The 18698-nt window shown below is 40.9% G+C and overlaps 1 protein-coding gene across 2 annotated transcripts in view; it reads right to left on the bottom strand.

Moving 5' to 3' along the window:
• The window catches only part of CPAMD8 (C3 and PZP like alpha-2-macroglobulin domain containing 8), a 204962-nt gene that overhangs the window by 86409 nt on the left and 99855 nt on the right, over positions 1-18698 (bottom strand). For both annotated transcript variants that reach the window (XM_089667566.1, XM_089667561.1), the window contains exon 21: positions 11394-11547. In XM_089667566.1, coding sequence (XP_089523692.1) covers positions 11394-11547 — 154 coding nt within the window. The remainder of the gene's footprint in view (positions 1-11393; positions 11548-18698) is intronic.

Raw genomic sequence — 18698 nt, 5'->3', positions numbered from 1 at the left:
AGAAGAGAGGTTGAAGTGCAGAGCCACAAAGTGGAAGTGTAGGGAACTGTAGGAAACATAGATGTGCTCAAAATATGGGGACAAGCAGGTATGCATCACTGGTAGCCAAATATGTCAGAAGGTCTCCATGGTGAAGAGTGGAAATGACAGATATTGTGGATTCCCTGGGAAATTTCTGGATGAAGACAATCAGAGCTTTGAGATCCAAGGTGGGGTGAATAACCCCTTTGGGTATGATTGGAGTAAAACCCCTGAAATCATTCTGCCATAGGAAGTGACATAATCCAAATAATCCTAGGGGACTCAATATGATTTGCTAATCTGTGCGGCTACACAAGAAGTTTGATGGTGAGAAACCTAGGAGAAGGCTGGTAGTGAAACTCCAGTTTGCAGCCCTGGGATACAACCTCCTGCACCCAAGCATCAGAGATGCAAGTGTCCAGGCATCTGCAAAGGTTATTTTTGATAGAATTTTGAGTGCCAGACCTTGCGGCCAGACAGGGAACCAGGCTTGGAAGGTATAAGCAAGAAACTAGAAAAAAGAAAGTAATGTTTCTTAAAAGTTATAAGGAAGGAAGACTTAGCAGTCTTTGCCTTAAATGTCTTCCACTGAGGAAGATGGGTGCTCTTGCTGCCAGTAGCATCCTAGATATCTAGTATCTAGAATCGACTTGAAAAAACATTGTCCCTTGAAGACTATGTGGTACAAACGCTTCAAATACAAGAATTCCACAATACAGCACCTTAACCATGGTGTTCACACATGGGAACTGACATAACACCGCATGATGGTAAAACTGAGAAGATTTTAATTGACAAGTACAGCTAAAATGAAAAATTATATTTATTTATCCATGGGTACTATTAGCAGCAGTGGAGAGATCTCTTTAAGGGATGATGACCAGCTAGTCATGGTTTAACAATGTGCAAACACAAGCAGAATGCGGTGTTTCCATATTTCCCAATGAAGTAACCAACTAAGGGTAGACCTTTTGACACACTCATTATTTTGATTGCAATAGCTGCAGAAATAAATCGGTCAAAACAATTCTTCCTTCAGAGTGGACACAGAATCCAAACCAGAAAAGTCCAGTGATCTGAGGTGGTGTCCAGCCGACAGCTGAACTAGACCATAAGGAATGTCCTAACACAAGAGCCAAGTAGAACTAAAACCTGTGGTTCACTTGCATATTCAGAGTGAACACATTTCTGCATGACAGAGATAGAAGTGAAGGCCAAACAAAATTAATCTGAGGGTTAAGACTAGTGGTGCACCAAAATGAAAATTATGGTGCCAAAACCGACACCGAAAATTCAGAATGCATGTGGCCGAAAACCAAACCGAAATGTCTGCGTATATGGGGGTGGGGAGGCTCCAATTTTTTTGTATTTTTTCTACTTTAATGTATTTTTTTATTTATTTTTATTAACTTATGATTTTATTGCTATCACATAGGTGACCAATAGTCAGTCAAAACTGGCTGCCTATATGTCAGTGCCGGTTTTTAAATGTAATTACCATCTTTTTTTTTCTTTACTCAGAGAATGAGTCACTCTACCAGAAGCTAAAGGAAACAGAGGGGCGGGTCATTGGGTAATGTCACTGGGTGATCCCGCCCCTTTGTTTCCTTTAGCCCTCCGAGAATGACAGCTCATTCTCTGACCTATAGTGAAGAAAAAAAAGCGCCGGTAATTACATTTAAAAACTGGCACTGACATATAGGCAGCCAGTCACTGTATACACTGCTCCTCTCCTGCCTTTCCTTTGCTGCCTCCCCCCTTACCACATCTGCAGTACACACAGTCTCCTGTATCAGCACCTGTATCGGCTAAATTTTTCCTATCGGCAAAATGCTGATAGGGCTATTTTTTGCTAATATACTTTGGCAGCCGAAATTTCGGGGCATCACTAGTTAAGATCAAAACTAATCCCCCAACTGCCCAGATACACCACAATACCAGAGGCATTGAGGGGGCCTTAAATAGGACTATGCCTTCTTACTTAGTATACTTAGTATACTTATATACTTAGTTGTTACATAGAGCGAATTCTGTACAACCAGGGTGCCCATACATGGATAAACCTTTGTCCCTTGGCTTTACTGTGATCTGCATTAGCATAGATCCTCTGATCTCTAAGCATGGATGCGGTGGCTGTTCAAAAAGAAGTTACAACAGAACATAAACATTTGGTAAACTAGAGTTGAATTATGACTGCTGTAAGATTAGTATGAGAAACTATAGGCATATTCACTGAGCCAGAGACCACCCTAAACTGCCTTCACAGCAGGATTTTTTGTTTTTCGCTTTCTCTGCAGCTTGCACGCCATTGGTAGAGACACCTGCCTAATACTTGAGCTGCGCACCCTCCTAGATAGAGGCGAGTCATTTATAGGGAGAAGAAAGAGGCAGGAAAAATAAACAGTAACAGACTCCCCTTGTTAGCCTTCAAAAGAAATAAAGAGCAAAGCTCCCCCATGTGGCCAACTTGTAAAGTACATAAAGTACAAAACAAGCCCATAAAAAATGTCCACCATCTTCTGGTTCACTCAGTAGTTGCTCTGAAATAAGCTGATGATTTTAAAATAAAACCATTAATCCCCTGTGGTTTCCTGTTTGTAAGACCAGTGGCTGTTATGCTTCCTATTCCCCCAGCCTCTGGTCTTGGCCCAGCCCCTCTGTAGTTCTGTCTCCAGGAAGCAGTGATGTATTTTCTTCCTGCTCACTGTAGAGGGTGGAGTCAGACTCCTGGTCTGTACCTCCCACCCAGGCAGTGATCTAAGAATGACAGCTCAGGACACTCTGGGTCTGTCTCGCCTCCCATAGCTTCAGCTACCAGTCTCTGCACCTCCTCCACTAGTAACAGCATATATACTATACATACTAGGGATGCATGCATATATCGGCGGCCTAAAATAGTGGTAGCGGAATTTGCCGATAGGAAAAAAGGTGCTGATAATAGCCACCAAAAACAAGATTTTACCTGGGAGTTTGCCGCAATTTTACCCACGGTTTTTCAGTGTTTTTATACCTGATTTTGCCACAACTTTACCCAGAATTGTGGCGCAATTTTGCTGCATTTTTACCCATGATTTTACAGCAATTTTACTCAAAATTCTGCTGCGATTTTACCATGATTTTACATAAGTCATGTGACTCAAAAAAATGCACCAAAACCTAATCACGTGTGTTCTTGATGCATTTTTGTAGCGTTTTCAATGCTTTTCAGGCCTGATTTACACCAATGCAGTTTGAGTTTTGTCCTTTTTGTAGTGCTTTTTGCAGTGTGTTTAGTGGTTTTGCATGCGCATTTTTGACGCTTTTTTAAAGCGTTTGGCGTTTTTGGAATTTTTCTTTTTTTTTGGCCCATGGTTGCTGGGCAGATTAAAAACACACAATACATAAAAAATTTAACATATGTGCGTTTTTGCTGTGTTTACAATGCATTTCAGGCCTGGTTCAGAACAATGCAAAAACCATTGCAGTCTGCATATTGTCCTTTTTGCAAAACGTTTTGCAATTTTGGGTGCCGGGGGAATCCGGTGTGTCTTGAGTCCTGCAAAGTCCCTGTGTGAGTGAATCTTCATGGCGTACTACTATGATGATGCGAGCCATTTCCTTTAAGGTGGAATACATCCATTTTGACATCATTTATCCATGGTGGAGAGGGACCAGTGGAGCTATCCCTGTATGCTGTGAGGGGCCAGTGATTGATGCCTGGGGTCTTTCCTTCGTGCTGTCATTAAGCCAGTGGAGTTCCTTTCCTGTGTCCACACATTCACCATGGAGATCTTGGATATGGTTCTATGCGCAATTCTAATGCGCTTCTGGTTAGTGCATTCATACAGCAATCCCTTCTCATGGAGTCAGGTGCACGGATATTTCACGGAAAAGTTTGGACTTGTTCATCAATATTTACAGTGTATATCACCATATTTTTTGGACTATTCACTATTGTCACTATCTAATATTTCAAATCACTCTCGTTAATATTTGGCGAGATACCATTTACTCAGTGGTCACTTTAGCACTAAATCATTTCGCGCTTCACCTTTGCATAGTCACTTTTGTCATGTTATAGAACTGCATTATTTATTTATTTGATTAATTTCAATGGCACTTAAAAACGCAAGGTGTTTTTGCCGCGATCACAGCATATTTTTGCTGCAATTGCGCAAACACAATCATGGGACAATTGGAACATTTCTTGGGCATAGCAGGTCCCATGATTTTGTTTGCGCGATCACAGCGTGTTTGTCGCATGGAAAAACATGCCGCGATCACGGCAAAAATGCCACGCCTTTTCAGGTCCCATTGAAATGAATGGCACCTGAACACGCAATCGTGTGTTATCACATTTTCACAATGTGCTTTCAAATCGGGGGCGGAATCACCGCAATTCTGCCCGCAATTTGATTAGTGTGAATAGAGCCTTATGTCCCGGTGCTTTGTTTTTGTTCTGTTGTGGTAGGGGATGTGATCACATGGAAGCATAAAAGCAGCGGCGTCTGTTAGAAAAATAGGAAGAGGAATTCTAATATTTAATTACAGCAGACAACAGTGGATAAACAATCAAAATTACAGGTATGTGGCCATATTTATTCTGGGATTAAAAACAAAATGTCAGGGCAATTAGTTCCTCATCTGTTGTGACTGGAGGGTGATCACATGTGAGGATAGCAGTGGCAGCTGGGGAATGTGTGGGCATATTTTCTGTTGAAGTGGGCGAATACACATTCAACATGTACAGGCCTAGTGTACCCACCCACATTCACTACAATTCCCAAAGGTTGATGGGAAGTGTAGTTTCCCAAGAGGAGAGAATATGATGTAGTCCATGCTGTTACATCTCCTCCTTGGCACAGCAGATGCTGTTATCTTTTGCTACAGAGATAACCTCCTGAAAATTCAATTAGACTTTTCTCTTCAATGGAAAGGAATTTCACAAATGTAATAACTGTTTAGTGTTTTATGTAGGGTGGTGTACTAACGGTTGATTTTTTTGCCTATCCCAGAGTTTTTCTTTAACTCCCCAAAAATGGCCATTAAGGTACAGTTCTTTCTATAGCAAATATCCTGAGTACCGAAGAGAGGAAACAAAAACCTAGTATAAGCCTGCTAGGTTCCAACCACAGTGACAGGGACTAGAAGCCTGTCACAGCTCTGGACTGATAATTCCATAAAGAATCCCCAAACATACTTGACTGATCTAAGTAGTGGATTCCTGTGTGAGCTTAAACACAGGTAGTCGCTACTGACCCAGGACTGTCACAGAGAGAACACCAGTATAGATTATAAACTGGGAACCCACACCACTTGGCTAAATGGAGAGCTGCCCAGTATTTCCATCTGGCCTGTAGCTGTAGTTTACTGGAGAAACTAGAAATTCAGAGCTGTCACAGAGAGAACACCAATATAATACTGGGAAAAACTCATTGGATGCCTTGAGAGACATCCAGGATTTAATATATTTGGCATGAAAATGAACTGCAGCTGATAGAACAGCAGAGCTGGAAAAAAGTCCACTCTCTTGAGGACAATAGCAAAAAATTGAGGCATGATAATTGTGGGTTAGGTTATCTTGTATTGATCAACCGTTTTTTTATGCCAGTTTCTATTTCTCATGTAGACGCCAACATAATCCGAAAGTTTAAAAAATGTCCATGTCTTTTAATGGATGAGAAAGAATTCCCAAGCATTAATGAGTGAGCAGTAAAAGAATGACATCTCAGAACCAAACTGCAAGAAAAGTGATGCCATTAAAATAAGGTGAATGGATTCTTAGTGACTCTGTCAGTGGCAAATTGTTGTCAGCAACAGAATTTCTTGAGTGACATGCAAGCATATATACATTTTTATATTTAATTGTACCTCTGTTAAATTCCTTAATTCGCCATTTTCGACGTGTTTATTTGGAGATCAAATTGACATCTGCATTTAAACTAATTTAAAATAAATGTGCTAGAGAGCGCATAAAACGCTCAACGTTGGTAGTAATTCCAGATAGCTGCTGGCACTAAAGGGCATAGGCAACAGTCCCAATAAACGTATCAAATTTCTATAAGTGCAGCGCTGTGATATATATACAGTTGTGTTCAAAATAATAGCAGTCAGACATTACTAAGCTGATCAATCACTGTTTTTGGTAGAAATGATATTTCTACATGGCAAATAATTTACTAGCAGGTGTAGTAGAGTAATAGAAATCCAACAGACCCAACAGTCATGACATGCATGCTGCTGATTCTGTGTAATTGAATCACTAATTGAAAGGGGCATGTTCAATATAATAGCAGTGTGGAGTTCTATTAGTGAGGTCATTCATTCTTTGAAAAACAGGTGGCAATTATTGCCCTTATTTAAGGAAGGAAGGCAGCAAATGTTGTACATGCTGGTTACAGTGCATTTCTCTCTGAAATTCTGAGGAAAATGGGTTGTTCCAGACATTGTTCAGAAGAACAGCGTACCTTGATTAAAAAGTTGATTGGAGAGGGGAAAACATATAAAGAAGTGCAGAAAATGATAGGCTGCTCAGCTAAAATGATCACAAATGCTTTAAAATGGCAACCAAAACCTGAAAGATGTGGAATAAAGCGAAAAACTACCATTCAAATGGATAGAAGAATAGCCAAAATGGCAAGGACTCAGCCAACAATCAGATCCAGGAAGATCAAAGAAGGTCTAAAGTTACCTGTAAGTACTGTTACAATTAGAAGACGCCTATGTGAAGCCAAGCTATCTGCAAGAAGCCCCCGCAAAGTCCCACTGTTGAAAAAAAGACGTGCTGAAGAGGTTACAATTTGCCAAAGAGCACATTGACTGGCCTAAAGAGAAATGGCGCAACATTTTGTGGACTGATGAAAGTAAGATTGTTCTTTTTGGGTCTAGTGGCCCGAGTTTGTCAGACGACCCCCAAACACTGAATTCAAGCCAAAGTACACTGTGAAGACAGTGAAGCATCATGATATGGGGATGTTTCTCATACTACGGTGTTGGGCCTATTTATCGCATACCAGGGATCATGGATCAGTTTGAATACATCAGAATACTTGAAGAGGTCATGCTGCCTTATGCTGAAGAGGTAATGCCCTTGAAATGGGTGTTCCATCAAGACAACAACCTCAAACACACCAGTAAACGTGCAACATCTTGGCTCCAGACCAACAAGATTGACGTTTTGGAGCGGCCAGCCCAATCCCCGGATCTTAATCCAATAGAAAACTTGTGGGGTGACATCAAAAATGCAGTTTCTGAGGCAAAACCAAGAAATAGAGAAGAACTGTGGGATGTAATCCAATCATCCTGGGCTGGAATACCAGAAATTGGTTGACTTGTGATGTACAGCAGTTCTCACAAACAGTGCTTATACAACTAAATATTAATTAAGTGATTCAAAGGAAAGCAAAATCTTCAAACATTTTTCAGTTTATATGGTGAATGTTTGATTTTGTAAAGAAGAATACAAATACTGCTATTTTTTTGAACAGTCTAATAATCACTTTTCGTCAATTTTTTTAGAGAAACAACACAAATTTGATATATTTTTCTTCATATTTTGATTTGGAATAGAATGTGTAGTGTTCCTAATGCATTTGTGTGTATGGAAATAAAAGCTATTAGAAGGATTTTGAGCTTTATTCACTTTTTTCAACACACTACTATTATTTTGAACACAACTATATATATATATATATACAGTTGCAAGAAAAAGTATGTGAACCCCTTGGGATTACGTGGAGTTTTGCATGAATTGGGCATAAAATGTGCTCTGAACGTCATCTAAGTCACAACAATAGAAGAACACAGTCTGCTGAACATAATACTACACAAACATTAGATGTTGCCATGGTTTAATTGCACATAACATGTAAACATTCACAGAGCAGGGAGGAAAAAGTATGTGAGGCCCTAGCTTAATGACTTCTCCCAGAGCTAATTGGAGCCAGGAGTGAGCCAACCTTGACTCCAATCAGTATAATGATATTGGATGTGTTGCTGACAGCTGTCCTGCCCTTAAAAAACACACACCTGTTTTGGGTTTACTGGTTTCAAGAAGCACTGTCTGATGTGAACCATGCCTCGCAGAAAAGAGCTCTCAGAAGACCTACGATCAAGAATTGTTGACTTGCATGAAGCTGGAAAGCATTACAAAAGTATCTCCAAAAGCCTTGATGTTCATGTGTCCACGGTAAGACAGACTGTCTACAAATGAAGAAAGTTTAGCACTGTTGCTACTCTTCCTAGGCACGGTCGTCCTGTAAAAATGACTGCAAGAGCACAGCGCAGAATGCTGCATGACGTAAAGAAGAATCCCAGAGTGTCAGCTAAAGACCTTCAGAAATCTCTGGCACATGCTAACATTTTTGTTGACACATCTACAATAAGGAAAACATTAAACAAGAATGGAGTACATGGGAGGACACCACGGAGGAAGCCATTGCTGTCCAAAAAGAATATTGCAGCACGTTTGAAGTTCGCAAAAGAGCACCTGGATGTTCCACAGCACTACTGGCAAAATATACTGTGGACAGATGAAACCAAGATTGAGTTGTTTGGGAAGAACACACAACACTATGTGTGGAGAAAAAAAGGCACAGCACACAAACATCAAAACCCCATCCCCACTGTAAAACATGGCGGAGGGAGCATCATCGTTTGGGGCTGCTTTGCTGCCTCAGGGCCTGGACGGATTGTTGTCATTGATGGGAAAATGAATTCCAGAGTTTATCAAGACATTTTGCAGGAAAACGTACAACCATCTGTCCGCCAACTGAAGCTCCGCAGAGGATGGGTGATGCAACAGGACAATGACTCAAAGCATACAAGTAATTCAACAAAACATTGGCTGCAACAGCACAGAATACGCCTTCTGGAGTGGCCCAGTCAGAGTCCTGACCTCAACCCGATTGAAATGCTGTGGCATGACCTTAAGAGAGCGATTCACACCAGACATCCCAAGAATATTGCTACACTGAAACAGTTTTGTGAAGAGGAGTGGTCCAAAATTACTCCAGATCGTTGTGCAGGTCTGATCTGCAACTACAGGAAACGTTTGGTTGAGGTTATTGCTGCTAAAGGGGGTCAACCAGTTATTAAATCCAAAGGTTCACATACTTTTTCCTCCCTGCACTGTGAATGTTTACATGTTATGTGCAATTAAACCGTGGCAACATCTAATGTTTGTGTAGTATTACGTTCAGCAGACTGTGTTCTTCTATTGTTGTGACTTAGATGACGTTCAGAGCACATTTTATGCCCAATTTATGCAAAACTCCACGTAATCTCAAGGGGTTCACATACTTTTTCTTGCAACTGTATATATATATATATATATATAGATATAGATATATATATATCTCAATCTATTTATAACATCAATTACTCAGTGTATCACATATATCCATATATAGTGTAGATGAGCGCTAGGTAAATTATGAAGTACATAAATTGTCGACTTAATGCTCTGGGAATAGCTGTCAGCAATCTGGATATCGACAACAATCTCAAAATCAACTTCAAAGGTATAAGTGCAGCACTATAAACGCATGTAACATAAATACCATATAATGATAAAGTGCGGAGAAGTGCATCAAAAGTGCAGGAAGTTCCTAGTGCTAAGGTTGGAGAGTAGCAGTTTGAGAAAGAGTCCTGGTTGAGTGTTGCACGCATGCTGGAAGCTGCCAAACAATCAGAGTTGGACTGTGCTAACCTGGGGCATACCGCTGAGGATATGGGTGGAGCCTCATTGCTGACGTCACGCCGCCGCTATTGAGAAGCAGCAGCCATCTTGGTACATCATTATTTTTCCTTGAATTGTATTACTCCACGTGGAGGATATTTTTTATGTCTGATACATGATTTGAAATAAATACTACACTATATAAAGCACATTTTGGCCCCTGTGGCTGAGCTGATTCCCCCCCCCGATCACAGGAGACCTGTCCCAATGGATGGATGGATGGAGCTACAGCATTAGATCCGGAGCTATCAGTAGACCACTGCACCCCCAGATGTGTGATATAAACAAACGCGCATTAACATTTTCTGTCTGGTGAGTGTACATCAGTCCCAAGTGGTGGATTCCTTTCATGAATTTCTACACGTCTGCATGTCATGTATAACTGCACGTTTGCACTTTGGCACTTGGAATAATTACCCTTCCATAAAGGACATTATTAGGTTTTATTGCCTGCTGAATTATTGTTACAGATGTCACAGACGCATACTGATGCACATAGTTGCACTTTTGATGCACGTCTCTGCACTTTATTATTATATGGTATTTATGTTACATGCATTTATAGCGCTGCACTTATACCTTTGAATTTGATTTTGAGATCATTGTCGATAGTATCCAGATTGCTGACAGCTATTCTCAGAGCATTTATTCGACAATTCGAATTTCTATACTTCATAATTTACCTAGCACTCACCTACACAATATATGAATATATGTTATACACTGAGTAACTGATGTTATAAATAGAATGCTATATATATATATATATATATATATATATATATATATATATATATATATATCACAGCGCTGCACTTATAGGCATTTAAACTAATTTATTGGTAAAGTATTTACATCAAAATAATTTATATTATTTATTATTTTAGCACCATGCAGTGACCTTTGTAAAATAAAATCCAAGAACATATTTACACAGCAGAATGCACAGCGGCTTAGTGCTTCTGCCTTGCAGCACTGGGATCTTTGATTTGAATCCTAACTAGCACTATATACATGGAGTCTTCTTGCATGGGTTTCTTCCCACACTTTACAGACATGCTGGTAGGTTAAATAGCTCCTGTCAAAACTGACCCTATTATGTACATGTCTGTATGTATGAATGTGAAATAGGGACCTTAGGTCAGTGGTTCTCAACCTTCCTAATGCCGCGACCCTTTAATACAGTTCCTCATGATGTGGTGACCCCCCAACCATAAAATTATTTACCCATTAATTATAATTCATGAAGTGTCGTTTTACCTCCAATACTGCTGCTTTCAACACAGTAGCTGCTTTCAACACAGTAGCTGTTTTCTACACAGTAGCTGCTCTTTACACATTGGAAATATGTGTTTTCCGATGGTTTAGGCGACCCCTGTGCAAGGGTTGTTCGACCCCCAAAGGGGTCGCGACCCACATGTTGAGAACCACTGCCTTAGGTAGTATGCTTCTTGAGAACAGGGACCGATATGAATGTACAGTATTTAAAGAGTTGTGTAAATTGTCAGCATTAGTATATACTGTAAATACCTGTAACAAATAAGCATATAATTAAATACTGCTGAACTGCAGCATATACCTGTACACTGGTAGATTTTTGTAACTGCTTAGTCACCCTTCTCAAAATACACGAATAAAAAAAAAACATTCTCACCTGATATATTTTCCTGTCCAAGTTCAGAAAATGAAAACACAGCCGATGTGGGTTTAGTCTCCCCTGGTGCCACACAAAGCTTACGGATTAGGTACTGTTTCCCAGGATAGCCTACAAACTTCACACCTTTTGTGATAATGATTTTTATGTGTACCTGTGAAGTAATTTAATTAGTAAAAATTAACTATAACACTATAGCTTTCAAACTTGCATACCCCTTATGGACTAGAGCAATTCCTACATTTCTAACAAATCCTAACACTGGGACAGACTTCCCGAACACATGATCACTGTGATTGGCCGCCATAGTGGTCACATGATCAGCCCTGTCCGCTAGCTCCTGAACATTAACAGGGACCTGGAGTTGTCTGTGACAGCTCTTAGCACAGAAACCTCAGACACTATGAACACATATATGCGACATGTGGGCACTAAGGCCCCTTTCCTGCAGCCGTATTTTTCTATGCCTTGATCAGTGTTAGTTAAAGAAAATAATAAAAATATAAATTGAATTATAGAATTTTCCATTCATGGCACTACAATTACACAGGTCTGCGACTAAAAAGCTGTTTGATTATTTTCATCTAATTTCCATTTATTTTGGTGTGCTGAAAACAAATAAAATATTGAAAAAACTCCTAGACGTCATGATTTGCCACAAAATGCAAAATTGTCTTCAAATTTATCAAATCTTTAAAATTTTTGGTATTTTTTTTATATTATGGGTTTTTAACCAAATTTAAAGTCCAAATTAATTATTAATTACTTCACATAAGTGCATTTAAGACATAAAATGCCAAAAAAACCTTAAAGGGGTTGTCCGAGTTATGTAAAAAAAAAATATAGCACTGTAAATCTGATGGTCAGCAAAATATTTCTAAGCTAAGCAAGTTTTAGGGAAAAAAATGCTATTTCCTCATTTCCCTAGTTCTCTTCTGGCCTTTTGTTGTTATTTGCAGGTAAACAATCTCTACCCCTCCCCCCCTGCAAAGGCATTGAATACAAGTGCTACTCTGAGTGACATGTCTGACTACTGGGATACTCAGCAGCATGCTGTATGTGTAAGCCTCAGTCCTGAGTCTGTGCTTCTAATGGTAGAAGGGGTTAATCTTTCCTGAAGAATCCAGTGGGTGGGATACCAAATACCCTTGTTTTCTGTGTCTATGGGACAGTCGAGACCGACAAATTCACTGGACCAAGAAGAGCTGGCAGCCAAGTGTGCTAACAGTCGGTGAAAAAAATGTCCTCCGAGAAACTTTGGTACCTTCCCATAAAGTTCTACCACCTCTCCACATAAAATTGGGATTGATGAAGCAATTCGTAAAATCACTTCCAAGAGGTGGAGAATGCTTCAATTACTTGGTCACCAAGTTTCCAGGCCTGTCAGAGGCAAAATTGAAGGAAGGTGTGTTCATCGGACCAGACATTAGAAGGCTTATAGTTGATCAAGAGTTTGTCAATACCATGACGGATCCTCAAAAAGAAGGGTGGATTGCATTTAAAGAAGTCGTACAGAAATTTTTAGGCAATAACAAAAATCCTTATTACAAAAAGATTGTCGGACGAATGCTAAAAGCATTTCAAGCTTTAGGTTGCCTGATGAGTTTGAAAGTGCATTTCCTCCAGTCCCACCGTGACTACTTTCCTGAAAATTTGGGAGCTGTGAGTGAGGAACAAGGTGAACGATTCCACTAAGACATTAAAGAGATGGAAAGGATACCAGGGAAAATGGAGAATTACAATGATGGCAGACTACTGTTGGATGCTTCACAGAGACATTCCAGATGCTACTCACAAGTGTAAATGCACCAAGAGGAGCCTCACAGGGAAGAAAAATCAAGTTTAGTGTGTGTAGGTGAGCTCATTTCAGTTCAAAAAAGGATTTTCATGAAAAAATTGTAATAAAACTTTAATTTCATGAGTCTATCTCCATTTATTTTGAGGTATTGCCTTATTTAACATAGTTACCTAAATTGTCAGGAAACGTGATGTCCTATGACAAAATGGAGGTCATTTTCGAATTCAGCGCACCACAAAACATAAAGATTACGTGGAATAACTAAAACAGCTCTTGAAAACAATTTTTTGAAGACCTGTGTTATAATTCTGGTACAAAGTTATTACAAATGGAGACTCCTCCTGGCCATCTTGTTGTAGACCATGTCCTTGAATAAGTGAAGATATAGGAGTATTTCAGTCAAGAACATTAGGAGTATTATAGCCAGGCTTTCAGAAAAGACCTACAGGTGTGATATTTGCATTAAACAATAATTTTACAAAAGGCAAGAGATGCAACAGGATGTTAGAAGGGAATACCCCTTTTAGGCAGTTTTTCTTGAAGCAGGTGTCCCCACTGGATAATTTCCCCCATACCCCTTGTTCTAGACACAACTGTAAAATTTTGGATTTCTCCCCATTTTTTTTTTTTCTGTGACAACGATCACCAATACAAATAAAGGGGTGAATCTACCCAATGGGTGCAAAGACACCACTAAAAACTTAACAAAAGGTTTAATCCTTCCTCATTCTATCCAAAACGAAAAAAAAAGAGGTTTTACCTAAAGATACACCTTAAAAAACTGCCACAATGTAGCAGAGGAAAACCCGTCTCACTGAATCTTACACAGTAAATTAAGGACATACAAATACAATTTCTTTATCATTCATTAAGGGACAGAGTCAGAAGTAATTTAAGAATTCAGGAGAACTGGCAACAAAAATATTGTTAATCAACCAGTATAACCCTTCCCACTGCCATCATGCTTCAGTTTTTTGCTAGTGTCCTATGATAATAGAGATCTTCTCTAAACAGAGAAAAGCAAAACCCTTTTACTTTTGACTTTGTTTTATCAAGGCAATCAGGATTCCTTGCTGCAAAACTATGAAAGCTCATTTTGCAGATTTCTGGATTGGCTAATCCCCAGTCTTGGAGGCTGTACCAAGACCTACTGTAGTTTTGATCAAGACACAGTCTGCCTGTAATGTGACCTTAGGGAGCTGGGCTCTGCTTGTGGCCCTATCCAGGCACCTAGTGAGTTGTGTTAGTTAGCCACAGAGTGCTCTACAGGTCCAAAGTCAAGATATACCTGTTGGCAAAATCCTGTCACTGATGACTCTTTTGGGAATATGGTGACAGGATGGGCAAAGACTGTCTGGAATGTGATATATCTCACCAGGTCCTGCACTGGCACCTTACTGATGTGTCTGTTTGCTGCAGGGTGCTCTTCAGACCACCACTGCGATAAGGCAGCTTGCCTCCCTTTTAGTGGAGCCTGACCTGTGTACTTTGTCTCCTTTTGCATCCCCTTAAGGGGTTAATACTATATGGATTCTATGCTGTACCACTTGTATGTGTAACCAGTACCCTAAGTTTGCCAGTGCTGCAATATTTTTTAAATATCTTGCACGTGCCCAGTGTGCTACTTGATATCTAGCCAATTCCCCTATGAGGCTGAAGCTATGAAGATTCTGTGTTGTCATACAATATGTGTCGCAAACACTTTCTGGAAATGCATCTTTAGCACTTTTTTAAATGTATCATGTGATCTACTTGTGCACTACAAGTCCTGTGTGCCTGCAAAAAATACTCTGCCCCCCACCGTTTTGCCCGGTGGATCAGAAGTGCAAGGGAAGTTGTCCTGCTCATGATCCAGAAACAGCTCTGGGCCAGCTTGCAGAGTCCCTCCTCAAGGACCTGATGCCAACAGCCTGGATGCCTGCAAAAAATACTCTGCCCCCTGTAACAGCGTAGGGCCCTGTCATAGGATAAAAGCAGGTAGAAGTGGTCTGGTAATGGACACAGGGCCTGCACATGTGCGAAGTACAGAACTGCGGAATGTAGATTTTGAGTGGAGAAAACTGCTGTTGCAGGTTTCTCCAGATTTTGATATTTCTGGATGGGGCTCCGTAGTTTGGAGATTTCAAAGTGCCTTGGGAGGGAAGAAATCTCCAATCCAGTGTCCAGAGTTTGAAGTCAACCAGCAGGGTGTGGGCCCAGGTGCTCACAGCCCATATAATGATGGTTTGCTGAGAGTTGCAGGGGGATGCAGTGGCTGACATTGAGTGCCTATGTGTTAGACAGAAGCTGTGTGCATTGAAGGGCTCAAAGCTGTGTGCGTTGAAGGGCTCAAAGCTGTGTGCATCAAAAGAGCTCAATGCTGTGTGCATTAAAGGAGTCCAAGACTGTGTGCCGGGACTAACCAGGGGTCTGGGAGACCCATACCAGCAGAGTTACTGCTGATCAGCAGGGCTAATGAGCAGTAGCCAGGAGGCTTGGTAATTTGTCATTTCTATTTACAACTGGAGAAGAACCTGTCAGGAATGGACTTGCCAGTGGTGGTGGGACTCACCTGCCTTGTGGGCTGCAGTACCAGGGCTGGCTAGCGGGTGCTCTCAGCAACCAGAGGCTCACTCCTGCAATGAGCCATCACCTGAGGCTGATTACAGCAGGTGTATTTAAGGAATGGCCAGGCCTGTGATCAGGGCCTTGGTGTATGTTTCCCATGAGCCCCTGTACCTGCATCCTGTCTGCTTCCTGCCTGATCCTGATTCTGCTTTAATCCTAACTGCATAAACTCTGCCTGTCCTGACCTCGGCTATTCCTGACTACGCTTCCGCCTGCTCCTTGTACCTTGCCTGCCCGTTTGCTACCGACCCGGCCTGCCCGACTACGTTTAGTATTGTTCTTATTGTTATCTGTTGGAGGTTTGGTTGCACTGTGTTTATGTTTAGTCTTGCACTGCATTTATGTATTGTTTAGTCTTTAATAAATTGTATTGTTTATACTATACCTGGAGCCTGTGTTTCCCTGTGTCAGTCCACACATTTCTGGTCATACCCGGATCCCTAACAGAACCCCTGTGTGGAAAATCTTATTTTGGACTTTTGTGTTTTTGGTTTCTTAACTTTTAATAAAAGTGGGCTACCAAGCCCTAAAAAAAGAGTTTCTGACTAGCGTGGACTCACTTGGAAAGCATCTACCACTAGAGCTAATCATCCCCCATGTCACACCCCCCACCGTTCTACCAGGTAGATCGGAAGGGCAAGTAAAGTGGTCCTGCTCCTGATCCACTATTAGCTCTGGGAAAGCTTGCAGAGTCCCTCCTCAAGGACCTGATGCCAACAGCCTGGATGGTTATCCTTTGCTTGAATCCATATGCACCTCTGAGTGTTTTTTAGCTTCATCCAGAGTGGCTCCCTCCTCTGTGTTATCCAGTAAGGAATTTTCTGTGGATTTAGCTTTTTTTTTCCAAAATCACTGCCAGGATAGCGTAGAACGCAGGGGTCACAATCATAACTTGAATCCACAGTCTGTCTCTGATATACCCACGGCTGCAGCTGCTTCTGTACCTCAGTTGCAGATTATGAGGAATGTAAACTATCTTTATTGGATGATTTTTTAATCTAAGGAGATGCAGTCTGCTGACATAACTCCTGGCCTTAAAGAACCCATTACTCTTATTAATGTGATGCGCACATGTCTGCATATGAAAACCTGCACATGAATTCTCTAAGTTTACTAGTCTGAGCTCCCTTAAAAGTTCCTAAATTGTCAAACTTTTACCCATAAACTCATTTTTGCATCCTGTTTTGTACAGTAACTGGTCTACTCCTGGCAGGCTATTTTCATCTCGCAAGCATTTAGCTGAGCAATAATCTATTGAAAGAGCATTTAATAGGAAGCAGAACTTGCCCATTATGCACTCTGCCCTTTCTTGCCTAAACAAAACACTTACTACTCCTGTTCAGCATATTCAAATGTATACAAAAGACTAGAAACTCTTTCCTTGCTCTCCCTGACAGGCTCTGCATGGCAACATGTCATTGATGACATGTCCATTAGCTACACCTTGGAAGTACAGACCAAGAATAAGACCAATGCACCCGAGTCAATCCTTACTGACCCTTCAGTTTTGAAACAAGGATTACTCATGCCTGTTGCCCTACACTACTGTATTGACAGATCTGTGGATATCATACATCAAATATTCATAATATGTCTGTGCACATGTAGAGACTCTTTGGCTACAATGTTGGTGTGTAGAACAACATTGGAAAAAATGCCCTTTGACAGAGAATGTCTCTTTGGTGCTTCCTTGGATGACCTTATTAAGTATGTCACTGGAGGAAAGAGTACCTTTTTGTCCCAGCAAAAAAAATCTAACCCTCCTACATTTGAAGCTATTGAGAGTTCCTTTCCTTTTTTCCCAGACCTCTAAATCCCAGTCCAAAAACCATCCAAATCTGTGAGCATGTCCTCCTCAAAATGAAAGGATGCCCCTACTTTTCAGAGTGGGGGGACAGCTGTTAGCATTTACAACAAGTGGGTTAAGAACATGGTATACAGGGACTACAAACAAGAATCTCATCCCTTACCTCTGCCCCACTTTATGCAGCAAAACTTGCCAATCTCTCCACAAAAGACTAACAAATCTCCATGCTGCTCTTGCACAATTCCTCTCTCAAGGAATCACTGCCATTGTTCCAGAAAAATAAACAGAACAAATGGTTTAAACTCACACCTGTTCACAGTCCCCAAAGCAAAAGGGGGTATAAGCCCCATTCTGGATCAGAACAGACTCCTTGCCTTACTTTGGGTGTTAAAATTCTGCATGGAATCCATCAGGTCAGTCATTACTTCCCTTCATCCGTGAGATTTTTTGACACCTGTGGACATCAAGAATGCCTATTGGCATGTCCTCATCTTTTCAGTTCCATCAGTGCTACCTGGGTTTGGTGTGGGCATACAAACACTACTAAGTCTTCGCCTTTCACTTTGATCAGTCCAACGCACCTTGAGTATCCATCAAGGTACTTGCTCTGCTGCATTCACAGGGCATTCCCATCACAGGTTATCTGTACAGCCTCCTGCTGAGGAAACAGTCCACTCAGATCCAGTCGGTCAATGTCCAAAAGACACTACGAAGGTTTGGTTGGATCCTTAACTTTAAAAAGTCAGCACTGAAACCAACTCATCATTTGGAATATCTAGGTCTCCTAGATACTTTTCAGTCCAAGGTTTTCCTTCCACAGCGAAGGAAAGAGAGTCCTGGATAACCTGTTGGTACAGTGGATTTGATCACCCGAGGAAATTCAACTTGGTAGAATGTTCCAACTCTGTCCACATTCCAGGTGGGAAAATTGACAGGCGGACTTCCTCAGTCAACAGCAACTTTACACCTTCTCACTCAGTGTTTTTTCAGGACCCCTGCTAGAGTTGGACCTCCTGTCTTGCAGATTCAACAACAAGCTAAGCAAGGTTGTCTCCAGGTCCAAGGATCTTCTTGCCATTGCAGTAGATAATAT

This window comes from Staurois parvus, unplaced genomic scaffold, assembly GCF_062004578.1.
Source record: "Staurois parvus isolate SC_StPar_1 unplaced genomic scaffold, SC_StPar_1.0 ptg000053l, whole genome shotgun sequence".
Taxonomy (NCBI): domain Eukaryota; kingdom Metazoa; phylum Chordata; class Amphibia; order Anura; family Ranidae; genus Staurois; species Staurois parvus.
This window is presented reverse-complemented; position numbering and strand designations above follow the sequence as displayed.